General features: G+C 26.5%; 5 protein-coding genes across 5 annotated transcripts; 4 read left to right on the forward strand and 1 right to left on the reverse strand.

The window, feature by feature from the left end:
* On the reverse strand, positions 1–1,117 carry EIN_075960 (GCC2 and GCC3 domain containing protein; the record flags this gene model as incomplete). Its single annotated transcript, XM_004184085.1, has 1 exon — positions 1–1,117. A coding segment is annotated over one exon (1,117 nt), but the record flags the coding sequence as incomplete, so codon positions are not given.
* A 4,194-nt stretch (positions 1,118–5,311) lies between these two features.
* On the forward strand, positions 5,312–6,448 carry EIN_075970 (hypothetical protein; the record flags this gene model as incomplete). Its single annotated transcript, XM_004184086.1, has 1 exon — positions 5,312–6,448. The coding sequence occupies one exon, from the start codon at positions 5,312–5,314 to the stop codon at positions 6,446–6,448; it is 1,137 nt and encodes a 378-aa protein (XP_004184134.1).
* Positions 6,449–7,139: 691 nt separating this feature from the next.
* Positions 7,140–8,279, forward strand: EIN_075980 (hypothetical protein; the record flags this gene model as incomplete). Its single annotated transcript, XM_004184087.1, has 1 exon — positions 7,140–8,279. One exon carries the CDS (start codon positions 7,140–7,142, stop codon positions 8,277–8,279), a length of 1,140 nt encoding a protein of 379 aa, XP_004184135.1.
* Positions 8,280–8,428: 149 nt separating this feature from the next.
* EIN_075990 (hypothetical protein) lies at positions 8,429–10,361 on the forward strand (the record flags this gene model as incomplete). The annotated part of the gene is made up of 2 exons (XM_004184088.1): positions 8,429–10,294; positions 10,326–10,361. The coding sequence occupies 2 exons, from the start codon at positions 8,429–8,431 to the stop codon at positions 10,359–10,361; spliced, it is 1,902 nt and encodes a 633-aa protein (XP_004184136.1).
* A 2,670-nt stretch (positions 10,362–13,031) lies between these two features.
* EIN_076000 (hypothetical protein) lies at positions 13,032–13,751 on the forward strand (the record flags this gene model as incomplete). The annotated part of the gene is made up of 1 exon (XM_004184089.1): positions 13,032–13,751. The coding sequence occupies one exon, from the start codon at positions 13,032–13,034 to the stop codon at positions 13,749–13,751; it is 720 nt and encodes a 239-aa protein (XP_004184137.1).
* Positions 13,752–14,257: the final 506 nt, after the last annotated feature.

Consider the following 14,257-nt stretch of genomic DNA (forward strand, 5'->3'; position numbering starts at 1 on the left):
CACATGACGTGCAATACCCATTCGTATCATCACAACTCAGACAAGTTGAACTGCAACTTTTACACATTGTGCTTCCTGCAAACGAGTATTGCATGTCTGGACACATTACACAAATTCTGCCACTTTGGTAAGTTCCAGCTGGGCAAATTTCACATTTACCATTATCCAGAATATAACCGTCATAACAAGACAAACAATTTCCATTTGTTTGGTCACATGTTTTGCAACTAGCGGAACACGTTGTACACCCACCTGAACCACCGAGTGAGTAATACCCATTCGCACACTTTGAACACAATGAAGTTCCGCCACTCGAATAATACGATGCAGGACATATCGAACAGTTTTTATTTGACGAATCGTACGAATAGCCAACATTACATGAAGTGCACTCCCCTGTCGTTTTTGAACACACTCCACAACTAATCGAAAAGCATTGAATACACTTCGAATATCCAGCCAGAGAATAAAAACCATCTGCACACAATTTACACGTTGAACTTCCTATTTCGTCTGCATAAGTTCCAGCCAAACAATCATAACAATAAGCACTTTTACTGCTCGAATATGTTCCAGCTTTACATCGTGTACAACCCGATGATCCAGAATTGGAATAATATCCAGCTGGACAACTAGAGCACACAGATGCTCCTGATAACGATGAGTAAGTCCCTGCATCACATTTTGTGCATGTAGAAGATCCTTTTGTTGAAAAATACCCCGAGTGACACACTGTGCATGTCATAGATTTATTATTAGAATAAGTTCCAGCATTACATATTGAGCACGAAGAAGATCCCGAAGCAGAATACGTCCCCGCGGCACAAGTTAAACAAGAGGTAGACCCAGAAAAAGAACTATAAGTACCCGAAGAACATTGTGAACATGAAGCGGATCCAGAGCTTGACGCAAAAAATCCAGAAGAACACTTTGTACATGACGAAGCACCAGTGCTTGAATAAGTTCCAGCAGGACAAAAGGTGCATGACGTTGTTTTTCCATCTGAGGAATAAGTTCCTGCTTGACATCGAGAACAAGATGATCCAGAAATGTAATTCCCACTACCACATGATGTCGCAGCATGAATTTTTGTTGTTATTAAAAACAGACATAACATGAAATTTAAATATTGAGTTAATAATTATAAACAAAATTTCAAATTAATTTTAAATAAAACAAAAACTATTGAATTATAGCATTTCATAAATGTATTGAATTTAAAAATAATTGAGTTGTCGTTTTAAAACTAATATATTATGTTTCAAATAAAAATGAAGCTTCAAATAATCTTAAGTTCAATATTATTAACGAAATCTATATATAGTCTGTCTAAAAACGCTGTCTGTAAATTTTTTGGATCATATATTATGAAATATTTCGGGAAACTGTTCGAAACACTATAATATGTTGTTTTATAATTTTCACTTGGTTTTCATTGAAAGTTTCAATGATTTTCCTAATTCCGATATTATAAACTTATTTTGTAAAAATTTTTAAAATTTGGATGATGTTTTTGAACAGACTTTTAAAAAAATATTTGAAATATGTAAAAAGATTATAACATTATAAATAAAAATATTATTTTGATAATAATGAAACAGGATCTTTCAAATTCCAGTTTTTTTGTTTAAGAAGTGGCAAAAAATAAAAAATATCATGTAAAGTAGTGGAATAAACCCACTTAAGTGATAAAATTTTGTGAAACTTTGGTTAAACTTTAAGCCAAAATAGAAAAAACTTAAGTACAGTGCCTAAAATGGGTGGGAGACCTTTAAAGTGAGTCACTGACTTTAGTAAAACTCCCTAATGATTATGACCATTTTTCGAGCAAAATTCAAATCATAATTTAAATATTTTTAGAAAAAATTATTTAGCCAATCAAAACGATTTTTGAGAAAAAAAACAAAATTTTAAAAAAATGGGTGAATTTAGAAAATCTTAAAAGAAAAAGGGAGGAAATTGAAAATATTGAAAAATAAATGATGTTAAAAAAATTCAAGTTCCAATTCAACCAAATGGTTTTGAATGTGGATACAGAGTAATGTACTCAATCGAAAAATACCGCAACAACGATATTGAATTTAAGTTGTTCAATCACGATGAATTCTTAAACATATGGATTCCAGAAATGATGAAAATACTTTATTTTAATTGATTTTTTCTTGAATAGTTTTTTATAATTAAATTTACTAAAATCAAAAATCATTTATTCCAAACTGGAACTAGAATAAAACTAATTCTAAAACAGAGAAAAAGAAACGTTACTGCGAAGTTTGTTTTGTCTTGTCGATTAGAAACTGTTTACTCACTTTTTAGAAAAGCCAAAGAAGAAAAGCTGTTGATTTTTTTGGAACTTGAAATATTAATTAGATTAATTGGAATTGCTGTTTTTACAAAGTGTTATTAAAAGTTTTTGTGTTATTAAAAACAATAATAAATTTTGTGTTTTATAAAACAAAAAACAATAACATTTTCTTCGAATTAAGGAAAAAACGGGGGCTTCATAATTTTTACTATTTCCGCCCTAATACTTTAAAAGTCGCCCACCCATTTTAGGCACTGTACCACCCTTTATAAACAGGAAAATGGTTTTGATTGGGTCTTTTCCTTGTTTTTTGAGAAAAAAGTCGATTTTGCTTGAGGAAAAAAATATTTGAAATGGTTTTTTATTTTAATTAAAATAAACTTAAAATATAGCTTTTGTTTTACAAAATTCGTTTTGAAAAGTATTTTCTTTTGACAAAAAGAAGCTCAAAAAAGGTTCAAAAAGTGAAAAAAGAACAATAATGAACACAATGGACTAGCTAGAAAATAAAAGCCGGATTGGATTTGTGGTCTTTTTTGTGTACATTATTTCAATGATTGTTTTTTAACAAATAACATTAAAAAAATATTTCATATCAGTTGTTGTTAAGACTCAAAAGAAGATGAAAGAAATATAAAAAATATAAACAAATGAATAAATAAAGACGAGAATTCAAACAAAAACAATAACAAAAAGAACATTTAAGGAACAATAAAAAAACGTAATAATACGAAGAATTGAGTTTTTTGGATTGAAATTGAATTTATTATTTTTTAATTTATAAACTTCAAAGTCGGTATTTTTAAATTAAACTTTTGAACTTTTGTTGAAAACTGTTTTAAAGAAACATTTGGACCAAAAAATAAGTTACATTTTGTGTAAATCGTAAAATGTCGTTTTTTAGACAAAAATGTAAAAATCATACACTTTTCGGTCAAATACCAAATTAATTCTGGATTCGACAAGTTTTCCGCTCAAAGCATTAAAAAACAGTGTTTAAACTTGAAAAGGACTTTAAAAATCATAAAATCTTCACCAGAACAAATCAACATATAGCCCAAGTTTTGCAAATGTCATGAAATAAATTTAAATTAATTGTTTTTTTCTTTTTTTTGTTATAAAAATGTTATTAAAATGTTATTAAAATTATATTTTTAATAAAAAATAATTTGTTATTATTAAAATGTTTTTGTCTTATAACATAATTTCAGTTTTTTTAATTTTTTGTTATTTCCAAAAATAAAACCAAAATTTACTCACTTAAGCAGGTTTATTCCAAATTAAGTACTAAAATATTGCCACTGTATACCTTTGGGAGTCAATTTTGACAGCCCGAAATAGAACAAAATTTGAAAAAAATAAAATTAGCGCAGTTCCGATTAGGACATGTTTCCCGATTTTTTTATGTTTTATGTAATTTTTGTTTGTTAAAAATCAAATAGAACGCTTTCGAGCTGCCACGTCAAAACATTTTAAGGATAAATTGCGAGTGAAAAAAAACCGACCAATCAAATTCATTCCAGTACTATATATAGTAACTATTATTGAAATTATAAAATTATAATAATCATTAAAATATTATAAATAAAAAATTAATTATACTCAACCATTTTTACATATTGTTGAATAAGAAATTTATATTTCATGAATTGCATTTTCTTAGAGTGTTAATCATTTCTTCTCTAAATGATTCTGGGGAAGTTGATGCTAAACAAGTTTCCAAAGATTCAAGTGTTTTTGGACATATCTCTTATTAATTTACTAGAGCCATCTTTCCAGGAGTAGAACTTTTTTTGAAAAAAATTAAAGAAAAAAGGTCACATTTACATTACAATTTACTAAGATTTTCATTTTTACAAATTTTAATTTTTTCAGTACTCAAAAGGTTAATAAAATATCTAAATATCTGCGTTTTTGGGAAATTATATTAATAAAACAATAAATAAAAATCAAACTATGTTATGAATGATGGTTAGAACTGAAAACTGTTTTTTGATTCAAATTCGAAATCGAATTTCTATTCTTTAACCTTACAATGTCTGTAGAGTAATTAAAATAACATTTATTTTTAAACCATTAAAACAAATGAAAAAAAAACAAAAAAACCTTGAAAATTCAAGTGTGATTCATTATTAACGAATTCTCGAAAATTGAGACTTCACGAAATCAAAAATTGGTTTGTATTGTTCTGATATGCAATTCAAACTTGTTTATATTTTAAATGATGCGTCGACATTATTAATTTAATGATATGATTTTTGTTTTTTTTATTTTTTCGAATTTAGGAAATGTAATAAAAATGACAAAAATAATGATAATAGTATTTTGAATAGTTATTTAACTAAATATTAATGTCAGCGACTTTTAAGACAACTGAAAAGTCGGCGATTTTCAAAGTGATTATAAAGTCGCCGAACAGCTATTATCATAAAATTTAATGAATTATTTTTATTAAGTTTTTATTGTTATAATAATTAATACTTTCTAAAAGTTAGATCTTTTTATCATAAATTTAAAACTTAATAAAATTAATTGTTATGAGTAAAAACAGGATTATATTGTTTTGAGTATTGAAATTTTATTGCTTGTCCCATTAAGTCACAAAAAATCAAAATATCAAGGGTTATCAACAAAAATAATAACAAATAATTTAAGTGAATTATGTTATACATTTGGTTCCAAAAGAAATTCTATTAATTTCTTTGATTGGCTTATGGTTTTTGACCACTTTATGGACCCACTATAGGCAAAGAGAAAATGATGGTTTTATTTTTGTTGAAAAAAGAAAAAAACAAATAACAAAATAATATTTAAAAAACATTTTACCATTTATTACCCACTTATTGCAACATCAGTTTTTCAGCCTTTTTACTAACATATTTTTATAAAATATCGAAGAAATACAAGTATTTTTTTACTGACGATAATAAGTATTACTATAACATAAAGTAATTAATATAATTAAATTAAGTATAATTATTAAAAAACTAAAAATTTTAAATAATAATGTTTGTAAAACCACTTCATGTTGTTTTTCTGTTACTTGTTGTAGTTGTTTTGCTTTTTCTGGTGTTTTTTATTCGTAGTGTGTTTCTTCCCATGCCAACACTTTTCAAACAACTGACTTCTCCATTTGACGATCATCAAGACGTTTTCTATATAGAAAATCGCGACAACCATTTACAAAAAGAATTAAAATACGTCCAAACGATTTATGGTAATAATTTCAGCGTTGATATAAATTATCCAAAAACGTATCGAATTTTTGAATACACCCATTCTGATTTTGATTTTAATCAACCACTACACAAATCAAAAACAGAGTATCCACAAAAAATGTTATTGACAATGATTCATACATCTTCAACAAGAATTACAGACATGGAAAACACGCGAAATACGTGGTGTCAGTCAAGATATCAAAAGGAATTTGGATTTAAATGCGTCTTTTTAATTGTAAGAAAATCAGTTGAACAAAATGGCAAAAAAGACTTTTTAGAAAGAATGAATGCGACAACCAAAGATATTTATTTTATCAACATGCCACTTCTCGAAGAGAAAAATGAAACACGTCATCAACAAGACATCGCGTCATTTGTCACCATTTTTGATACATTCAAAGATTACAAATTCTATGCAAAAGTCAATGATAATGTAATGATTAACGTTGAAATGTTGATGGACGTCTTAATATCACTTCCAGAAGAGGAAACGGTTGTTGGGGAGTTTAACAACAACAAACCAAATGGCGATATAACAAGTAAGTGTTACGATTTACTCGCACAACGATATGCAAGGTATTTTATATACCCTTCGGGGTATTTGGCAATATACTCAAGAAGTTTGTCCAAGTTTTTTGCTGAATGGAAAAATTATTATTGTATGCCACCAACCTCCAGTGCAGATCCAGCACTCGGATTTTTGATGTATAAATACGCTAAAAATCACAACAAAAAGATTCATCTTATTTCACCAGAATTGTGGAAAAACGAAGGAAATGAAACGACATGCAACGCCATTGTGTTTAACAAATACACAAAGAATATCACACAAGTTGATAAGTTTACTCAATGTGTGAAGGATGGGCACTTTGTTAATAAAAATGCTTCAAGATTTTATACATGTAATTCAAGTACAAATTAAATAAAAATAACCTTTACTATTTTTTTAATTACTACCACTTATTTCAATAAATTCAAATAATACCAATATTCTTAAATGTATAGTATTGTTTATCATTTAAGCAATATATGCTTAATAAATATTTTCTCTGTCTAATGTGGTAATTTGTATTATACTATTAATTTTCTTTTTATTATATATAACTAAGAACGACAGTAATAGGTTTAAAAACTGAAACGGTTTATTATCCCCTGTAACTCTTCTGTATCTAAATAAATTGTGTAAATTATATGAACGGATGTTGGTGCCAAATAACTAACCCAAAACCGACAAGTATTTAGTATGTTTATGAAATTAGCACAAAAACTAAATATCTAATATTTTACAATTTTACATGTTTTTATTATATAATATAATCGTCTTTTTGTAAACTTATTCGAAATTGCATATTTCAAGTTTTTAATATTTTAAAATTACATAAAATGCTTGTTAAATCCTTATATTTTAAAAATGAATGAACAACAAATTATAATAAAGACAAAACAAAACCAACTTTATCATGATTATTATTAAATTCTCAAATTTAATATAAAATTTATAACATTTAAATAATTAAATAGTTATTTAATAAATTTTATTTTAAAGTTCACTTTGTCGTAATTAATTCGAGAAAATGTCAATTCAAATGAATTGGAACTTGAATACCATTTAAATGTCTTCCAAATTAGACGCATTTAATTTTCAAATTGTCGTCCAATACCTTTTCTTCTCCGATGACTTTGTTAACTCGATTCTCGTTTGCAAGAAATTTGAATGTGTGTTAGACCGTTTTAGGTACAACCCAATACAAGTCAGATGTAAAAGGCTATTTCCGTATATGGAAACACAGCACTTATACCAATTGACTGACCCCAAAATATTTTCAGTGAAGAATTATGTAGTGTGGTATCCCGTATGTTACTCACACGCAAAATCGTATCAGAACGATTTAACTTACACGTTTAAAAACATCCGAATTTCAAATTCCGACTTAGAAAACGTCGACAAATTAGAAGAGATTTTGAATGACAAACACATCAAAATTTACAGCGCTAATGTTCTCAACAAATTTGATGTCATCGAATTTAAAGTGCCCCACCACGTCACTCTCCTCGAAGACTTTGTATTCCAAGAAAATTTACATCTTGAAAAAATTACACTGTGTGAAGGGATACACACCCTTCCTCAATACTTTTGCAACAGATGCACAAAGTTGACTTCGATTAATTTTCCTTCTTCTGTTACACGAATTTGTGAAAGCGCTTTTTCTAATTGTGGATTTGAAAAAATGGAAATTCCATCGTCGGTGGTTTATATAGAAGATTCCGCTTTCTTTAATTGCCAACAGTTGAAAGAAATGAAAGTGTCAGAAAGTGTCAAAATACTATGTGCATCAGTCTTTGAAAATTGCACTAATTTGACTTACGTTGTGCTCCCAAATGATTTAACAAAAATTCAAATGTCTGCATTCAAAAATTGTATTTCACTTGAAATGATAAAAATTCATGAGAATGTCGAACATATCGAAAAATACGCATTTGAAGGGTGTGAAAAAATCAAAGAACTTATGTTCAGTGCAAATTGTGAACTTGAAGGAGACGATTTTATTAATTGCACTAGTTTGACTAATTTGGTACTTCCAATTTTGGATGGAAAGGTCAAATACAAATACAGCGAGTATGATGGTAATATCGTTCAAAATTTTTATGAAATGTTTCCTCGTGTCGATGAAAATCTCGAAAATGATTTGGAAGACACTGAAAGTCAAAATTTAACAGATGAAAAGGTTTGTGTTTTGTTGTTATTTTATTAATAATAAATTGCTATAGTTTAAATGAACTATAAATATAGTTTATAATAAATTATCATACAATTATAAAACAGTAAATAATATCTTATTTATTTCAAATGTATAATAAAGGTGTTCTGTTTGGGATTTTATTTTGATATAGTATTAATGCAATGAAAAATATAAATTTAACAAAACAGACTTTATTTGTTGCCCCAAATATACACGATATTTACACTAATCAATATAACAGTGTTACTGATATGAAACATATATTTGGACTCAATAAAGTGACTAAATTAGAAAACGAATGTTTCAAAAATTGTAGTTTACTTCAAGAACTTTCATTTTGTGAAGATGTAGAAATTGGTGTTGGCTGTTTTGAAAATTGTATATCACTCACAAAACTGAAACTTCCACATAATAACAGAAAAGTTAAATTTGTTCCTACATCAGAAGAAACACAATTGTTGGATAAATTTGGTTATAAATATGATAGCGTTATTTTTAATTCAACAGCAACAAATGGGGTTGCTATATTTAAAGAAATAGAAAAGTGTAATTTTCCCGTTGAAATAAGTTGTGATTTATCAAGAATGATTTTTTATCGAAAGGAATTACAAAAGTTGAAACTCCCATCGAATGTTACAAAAATAGGCAATAACTTTTTTGGTCAAAATCCAATTTGTGAAATTGATTTGGGAAATGTTAAAGAAGTTGGAGATGAAATTTTTGGAGATCACCAAATTTCAGTCACAATTCCAACAACTTTGACAAAAATTGGACAAAGAATATTTGATAAATGTGACAGACTTCAGAGTGTATTAATGAGGGGACACAGGCCTTTTGATGGTCTTATAAGTCTTGACAAAATGAAATATTTTGGATATTTGCATGTCAAATTCACAAACGTAGAAGTTCCTTTAAATTTTATAGAAAAGTTTAAACATAAACAAGATGTAAAAATAGCATTAAGTATGTCAACAAATGACATTGACTTGTCAACTTTTATAATGCCAAATATTGTCTATTCTGTTGGTATCTTATGTTTCCATCATTTTTACAAATTAAATAAAATAGTTTTCTCTTCTAATTTGTCATCAATTCGAAGTAATGCATTTGTAAATTGTGTAAATTTAAAAATCATTGAACTTCCACAAAGTCTAAAAAGTATTGAAAATTGGGCTTTTACCGAATGTGGTATAACTAAAATTGACATTCCAAAAAGTGTGACTTTTGTTGGTGAATGCGCTTTTGCATGTTGTGAAAATCTAAAATTAGCGACTTTCCCTGAAAATGTATTTGAAGAACAAAATGTATTTTTGAAATGCTTTATGTTAACAAATGTAAATGTAGTTGAAAATGACCGAAAGTGTTCCAAAATTAATTCCATTTTTAAAGGATGTACTTCTTTAAAAGAAATTGTTATGCCAAACAGCGCAACTTCGCTCAATTACAACTCATTTTCAAATTGTTATTCACTTTCAAAAATTGTTATTGGACAAAATACGAAAAAAATCAGAGAAAGGTGCTTTGAAAACTGTTCAAATTTATCAGAAATCGAAATTCCTAGTTCTGTAACATTTATTGATGACTTTTCATTTCACAAATGCATAAAACTACAATGCGTGAAATTCTCAAAAAGTGTTTTAAACATATCTCCAACAGCATTTTTTGATTGTGAAAACTTGAGTACAATTACAGTTAATGGAAACAAAATAGAAGAAATTGACTTTCCAGTTTCATATCATGTTGCTCAAATGTTTATGAAAAACTTATTGAAATGCAACAAGATTTTCTTTGTTAAAAGTGACATTCAAAAATATTTAAAAATTGTTGAAAATGACAACACTAAAAGTGGGATTATACCAAATGGTGTCGTCCAACTCGGAGAATATTGTTTTAAAAATTACAAGAAAGTTGATATTATAAATGTACCCATAACTGTAAAAAGAGTTGACAGTTTCTGTTTTTTTAATTCAATTCACAAAACCAAAGTGATTTTTAAAGACAAAGAAAATGTCAGTTTTGGTAATTTTGTTTTTGGTGTTGAACAAAAATTAATTTAAGTTTATCATCGTTTTTTGTCGCATTCAAAATGATTAAATTGTTGTGTTATTACAAAAACAATGTTATTGATTTGATTTTTATATAGTGATCTAACCAAATAATTATTACATTGATATAATATTTACATAATTTATTTATAAACATAGTTTTATATAGTAATTAACTATAGTAAAGTCGACCAGAAAATTGTCGTACACCAGAAAATACTCGTACACTTCCTAAAATAGATTTGTGTACATAAATTACATTTTTTTAAAGAAAAGTTAATAAAAATTTCTTTGTACTTTTCTCGATATAAGAAACAATTCGAAGCTGATTTCAAATCAAAAACATTGAACTTTTATTGAAATGTATAAAAAGATTCAAATTGTTTAGAGAATAAAACATTTATAAACCATTTATTAACCATCAATAAACTATTAAATTACAAATCATTTGTTTATTCCAAAATATAGGTGGTTTAATTAACGAAAAAACGATAAATGTGCTATATTCAATAATAAAATTTTAATACATTATTATAAAACAATTTGAAATAATAATGTTAATTAAAAATTGTTGTATTATATTTAATAGTATATAAAATTATTTTATATATATTCGAACTAAACTAGTATATTTTTTATTTATTAACATGTAAATTAATGATTTTAATATGTTATTATTAACAGTATTATTTACATAGAATTTAGATAACCACAATTTATTACAAATTTTAACAATCTTGTCATTATTGAAATCATTAATTATAATTATTACATTATGAAAACAATCCAAGTTAAACCAAACCCACCTCACAAACATTTCAATTACGTTTTATGTATTTCTCTATCTTTTGAATTGAATGTATATTTTAATTTATAATTATGGGGTTATGTTGAATGTTAATAATAAATAGCTTTAATATAACAATTAAACTATTCCTTTTAATGTTAAATTTTACAAAAAGACATTAATTATATACTATAATTGTTTAATAAATATTACTATTGTTGTTTTCAAAAAAAAACATCACCTGTTTTATTTATATGTATAATATAGTTATTAATAATTAAAAAAAATTATATTCATTTACTATATTGTTGATATTTTTGGTCGGATCAGACATTTTTTCGATATCTTCTCGTGTATTTTTTTAATGTTAAAAGCCAAGGAAACACTTATAAAATGCGCCCGATGTTTTCATTTATTAAGTTAATGTCATGTTTATAATTTAATTGATGTTATCAAAAACAATAAAAGTTGGTCAATTATAAAAGCAACCCAGTTCTTATTATAACATTTTATCAAATAATTTGTTATGTGTTTATGGTTCGTATTTAACCATCGGTTCTAAAGTCATGATTTTGTGAAAGCAAGATTATTTGAACAGTGAAAATGTTCATTTGATAATCATAAAGAAATGGTTTTAACTTTGTAATAAGTTGTTTTAATTTTTTGTGTTTTATCAAGTTTTGTTTTATGACAACTTGAATAATGATACAAAAATTATACTTCAGCTACAGTACAATTTCGGGTTTTATGCTTTAAAATATGTTTTTATTGTCACTGATAAGTGCTTGTTTTTTCTTAAAATTTTACAAAAAACATAAATGATAAATAATACGGTTCATATCAGCTTTGCACGTCTATCGTTATAGTTTAGTCCTTGAACAAACAATTTTCAGGACAGTTTTTTGAATGTGTTGATATTGAAATATTTTCATATTATTTACTTTCGATAAGAACATCAAAAAACGAACTTTGAAAAAAATATCAAGTTCACTCTTCAAAATTTTGATTATGTAATTAAAATAATTAAGTGCCACATTAGTAATGCTAAAAACTTGTTAATCGATGAGTCACCGTTGTTCATTTAAGATATGAAAGTTGAGTTGAGTAGATATGGTGGTATCATTGGTGTTCTATTTTTATGAACTTTGTTTAAAAAACACGTTTCGAAAAATATCAGACACCGTTGTAAACTATTCGAACTATACCGAACTATACTTGCCAATAACAATAATTACATATAAACAAAAAAACAATTTATAAAAAATGATAATCTTAACAACATATAAATTTTTAAAGAATTTAATTTCGTAAAAAAGAACAAAAAAATACATCAAAAATGATTTAAAGCATCATTTGGAAGAAAAAAGATCAAAAAAGAATCAGTTAATAAAATCAAAGTGAAAAATGAAATTTCTTTGAGTAAAATTATTTTTTAAAAAAAATATATTTTATTTTTGGAAGTGTACGACAATTTTCTGGTCGACTTTATATTAATTTTAAAAACTAACAACATTTTATTTTAAACTGATTATAATTCAATTTAGTTGTCAATTTATTTTCTTATAATCATATTGTGTATATTTAAGTTTATCAACTATTGTTTCAATATAATACAATTTTATTATATAATGATTAAAATATATTATTATTTTCAAATTAATTAATTGTTGTGTGTAAAAAAACAATAAATTTTATATATTATTTTAAAAGTTATTTATTCTTTTTGAATTCTCAACATTGTCGTGTTCTTTTTTTGTAAATATTTATGTGTATTGTATCTTTACTATATACTTATTATATTTTAATACTATTTTAAACGTTTAATTGATGCGTTTCTGTATAATTCTTTAAAACAAGAGATCCAATTGTTTTATTTTAAATAGCTAACAGTTTATATACAATAACTGATTGTTAAATAAATTCTTATAAAAAATGAAATTAAAGAGATTAATAAACAACACATCTCATAATTCACCATCAAATTACATGGAATCAAATCCTAATTACCAAACTTACCAACAACCAAATTACTCTCTTCCTTTAGGTACACCACAATACCAACCTCCTATTTATGATCAAAATCAAAGCCATATACCACAACAAATGCCACCATTTAACCCACAAATGTACCCATACCCACCAATGCCTCTAAGTGTACCAACAACACAACAAACAGTTACAATGATGCCAGAGCAATACCAACAACAAGTACCACAAATGTATCCACCAATGCCTGATATATGTGGAATGGACTATTCTCAACAAATGCAATTTATGCAACAACAACAGACAGCGCCACAACAAATCCCCGTTCAATACGTCAAAAAAGAAGAAGTGTCAGGTCAAGTCAAACCAAATACACAAGGAAAAACACTTGAGAAAACTGTTAAAATAGTCACTAATGGTGGACAAAAGTGTGGAAAAGTCACCTTAGAAGTAAAAAAAGACGGCAAAGTGAAAATAGAAGATAATAAGTATGGCAAAAAAGATAAGAAGAAAGACAAAAAGAAGGACTTCAAGAAAGATAAGAAAAAAGATAAACACAAAAAATCTGACTCTTCCGATTCTTCAGAGGAATACTCGTCATCAGACTCGGACTCTTCTTCCATTTCTTCTTCTTCGGATTTGTCATATTCGTCATCAAGTGACTAATATTTAACTAATGAGTTAAATTTTAATTTAAAAATTATTATTGGAGTTTGTCAAATTACAAAATTATTTTTTAAAATTAAAATGTTATAAATTCTATTTGTTGTAAATAACACCAAATTGTGTTACAAATTTATCATTTACTCATATTTTATAAATAAAAATGGTTACCAAAAAACATCAAATTAAAAGTAGTTATGATTTATCAATTGTTAGATACATCCTTTTCAAGTATATTTGTAATATTTTTTATTTGAATTCTTTCAGTTTTGTCATGTTTCCAACAGTTTTGTATTAATACAAACAGACTATCAGGGATGCTCTCTTTTTTATCAAGACGTTTTTTGGACATAACAAACTCGGCTATTTTCCATGGAAATTTGAATGATTGTTTTGGATATGCATCGCACCAACCAAACACTTCATACATGGTAATTCCAAAAGAAAACACATCTGAACTTTTTGTGTATTTTTCTTTGTTTAAAACCTCGGGCGCCATGTATTTTGGG

This window comes from Entamoeba invadens (genome assembly GCF_000330505.1).
Source record: "Entamoeba invadens IP1 unplaced genomic scaffold scaff_1105074725017, whole genome shotgun sequence".
Lineage (NCBI taxonomy): Eukaryota > Evosea > Mastigamoebida > Endamoebidae > Entamoeba > Entamoeba invadens.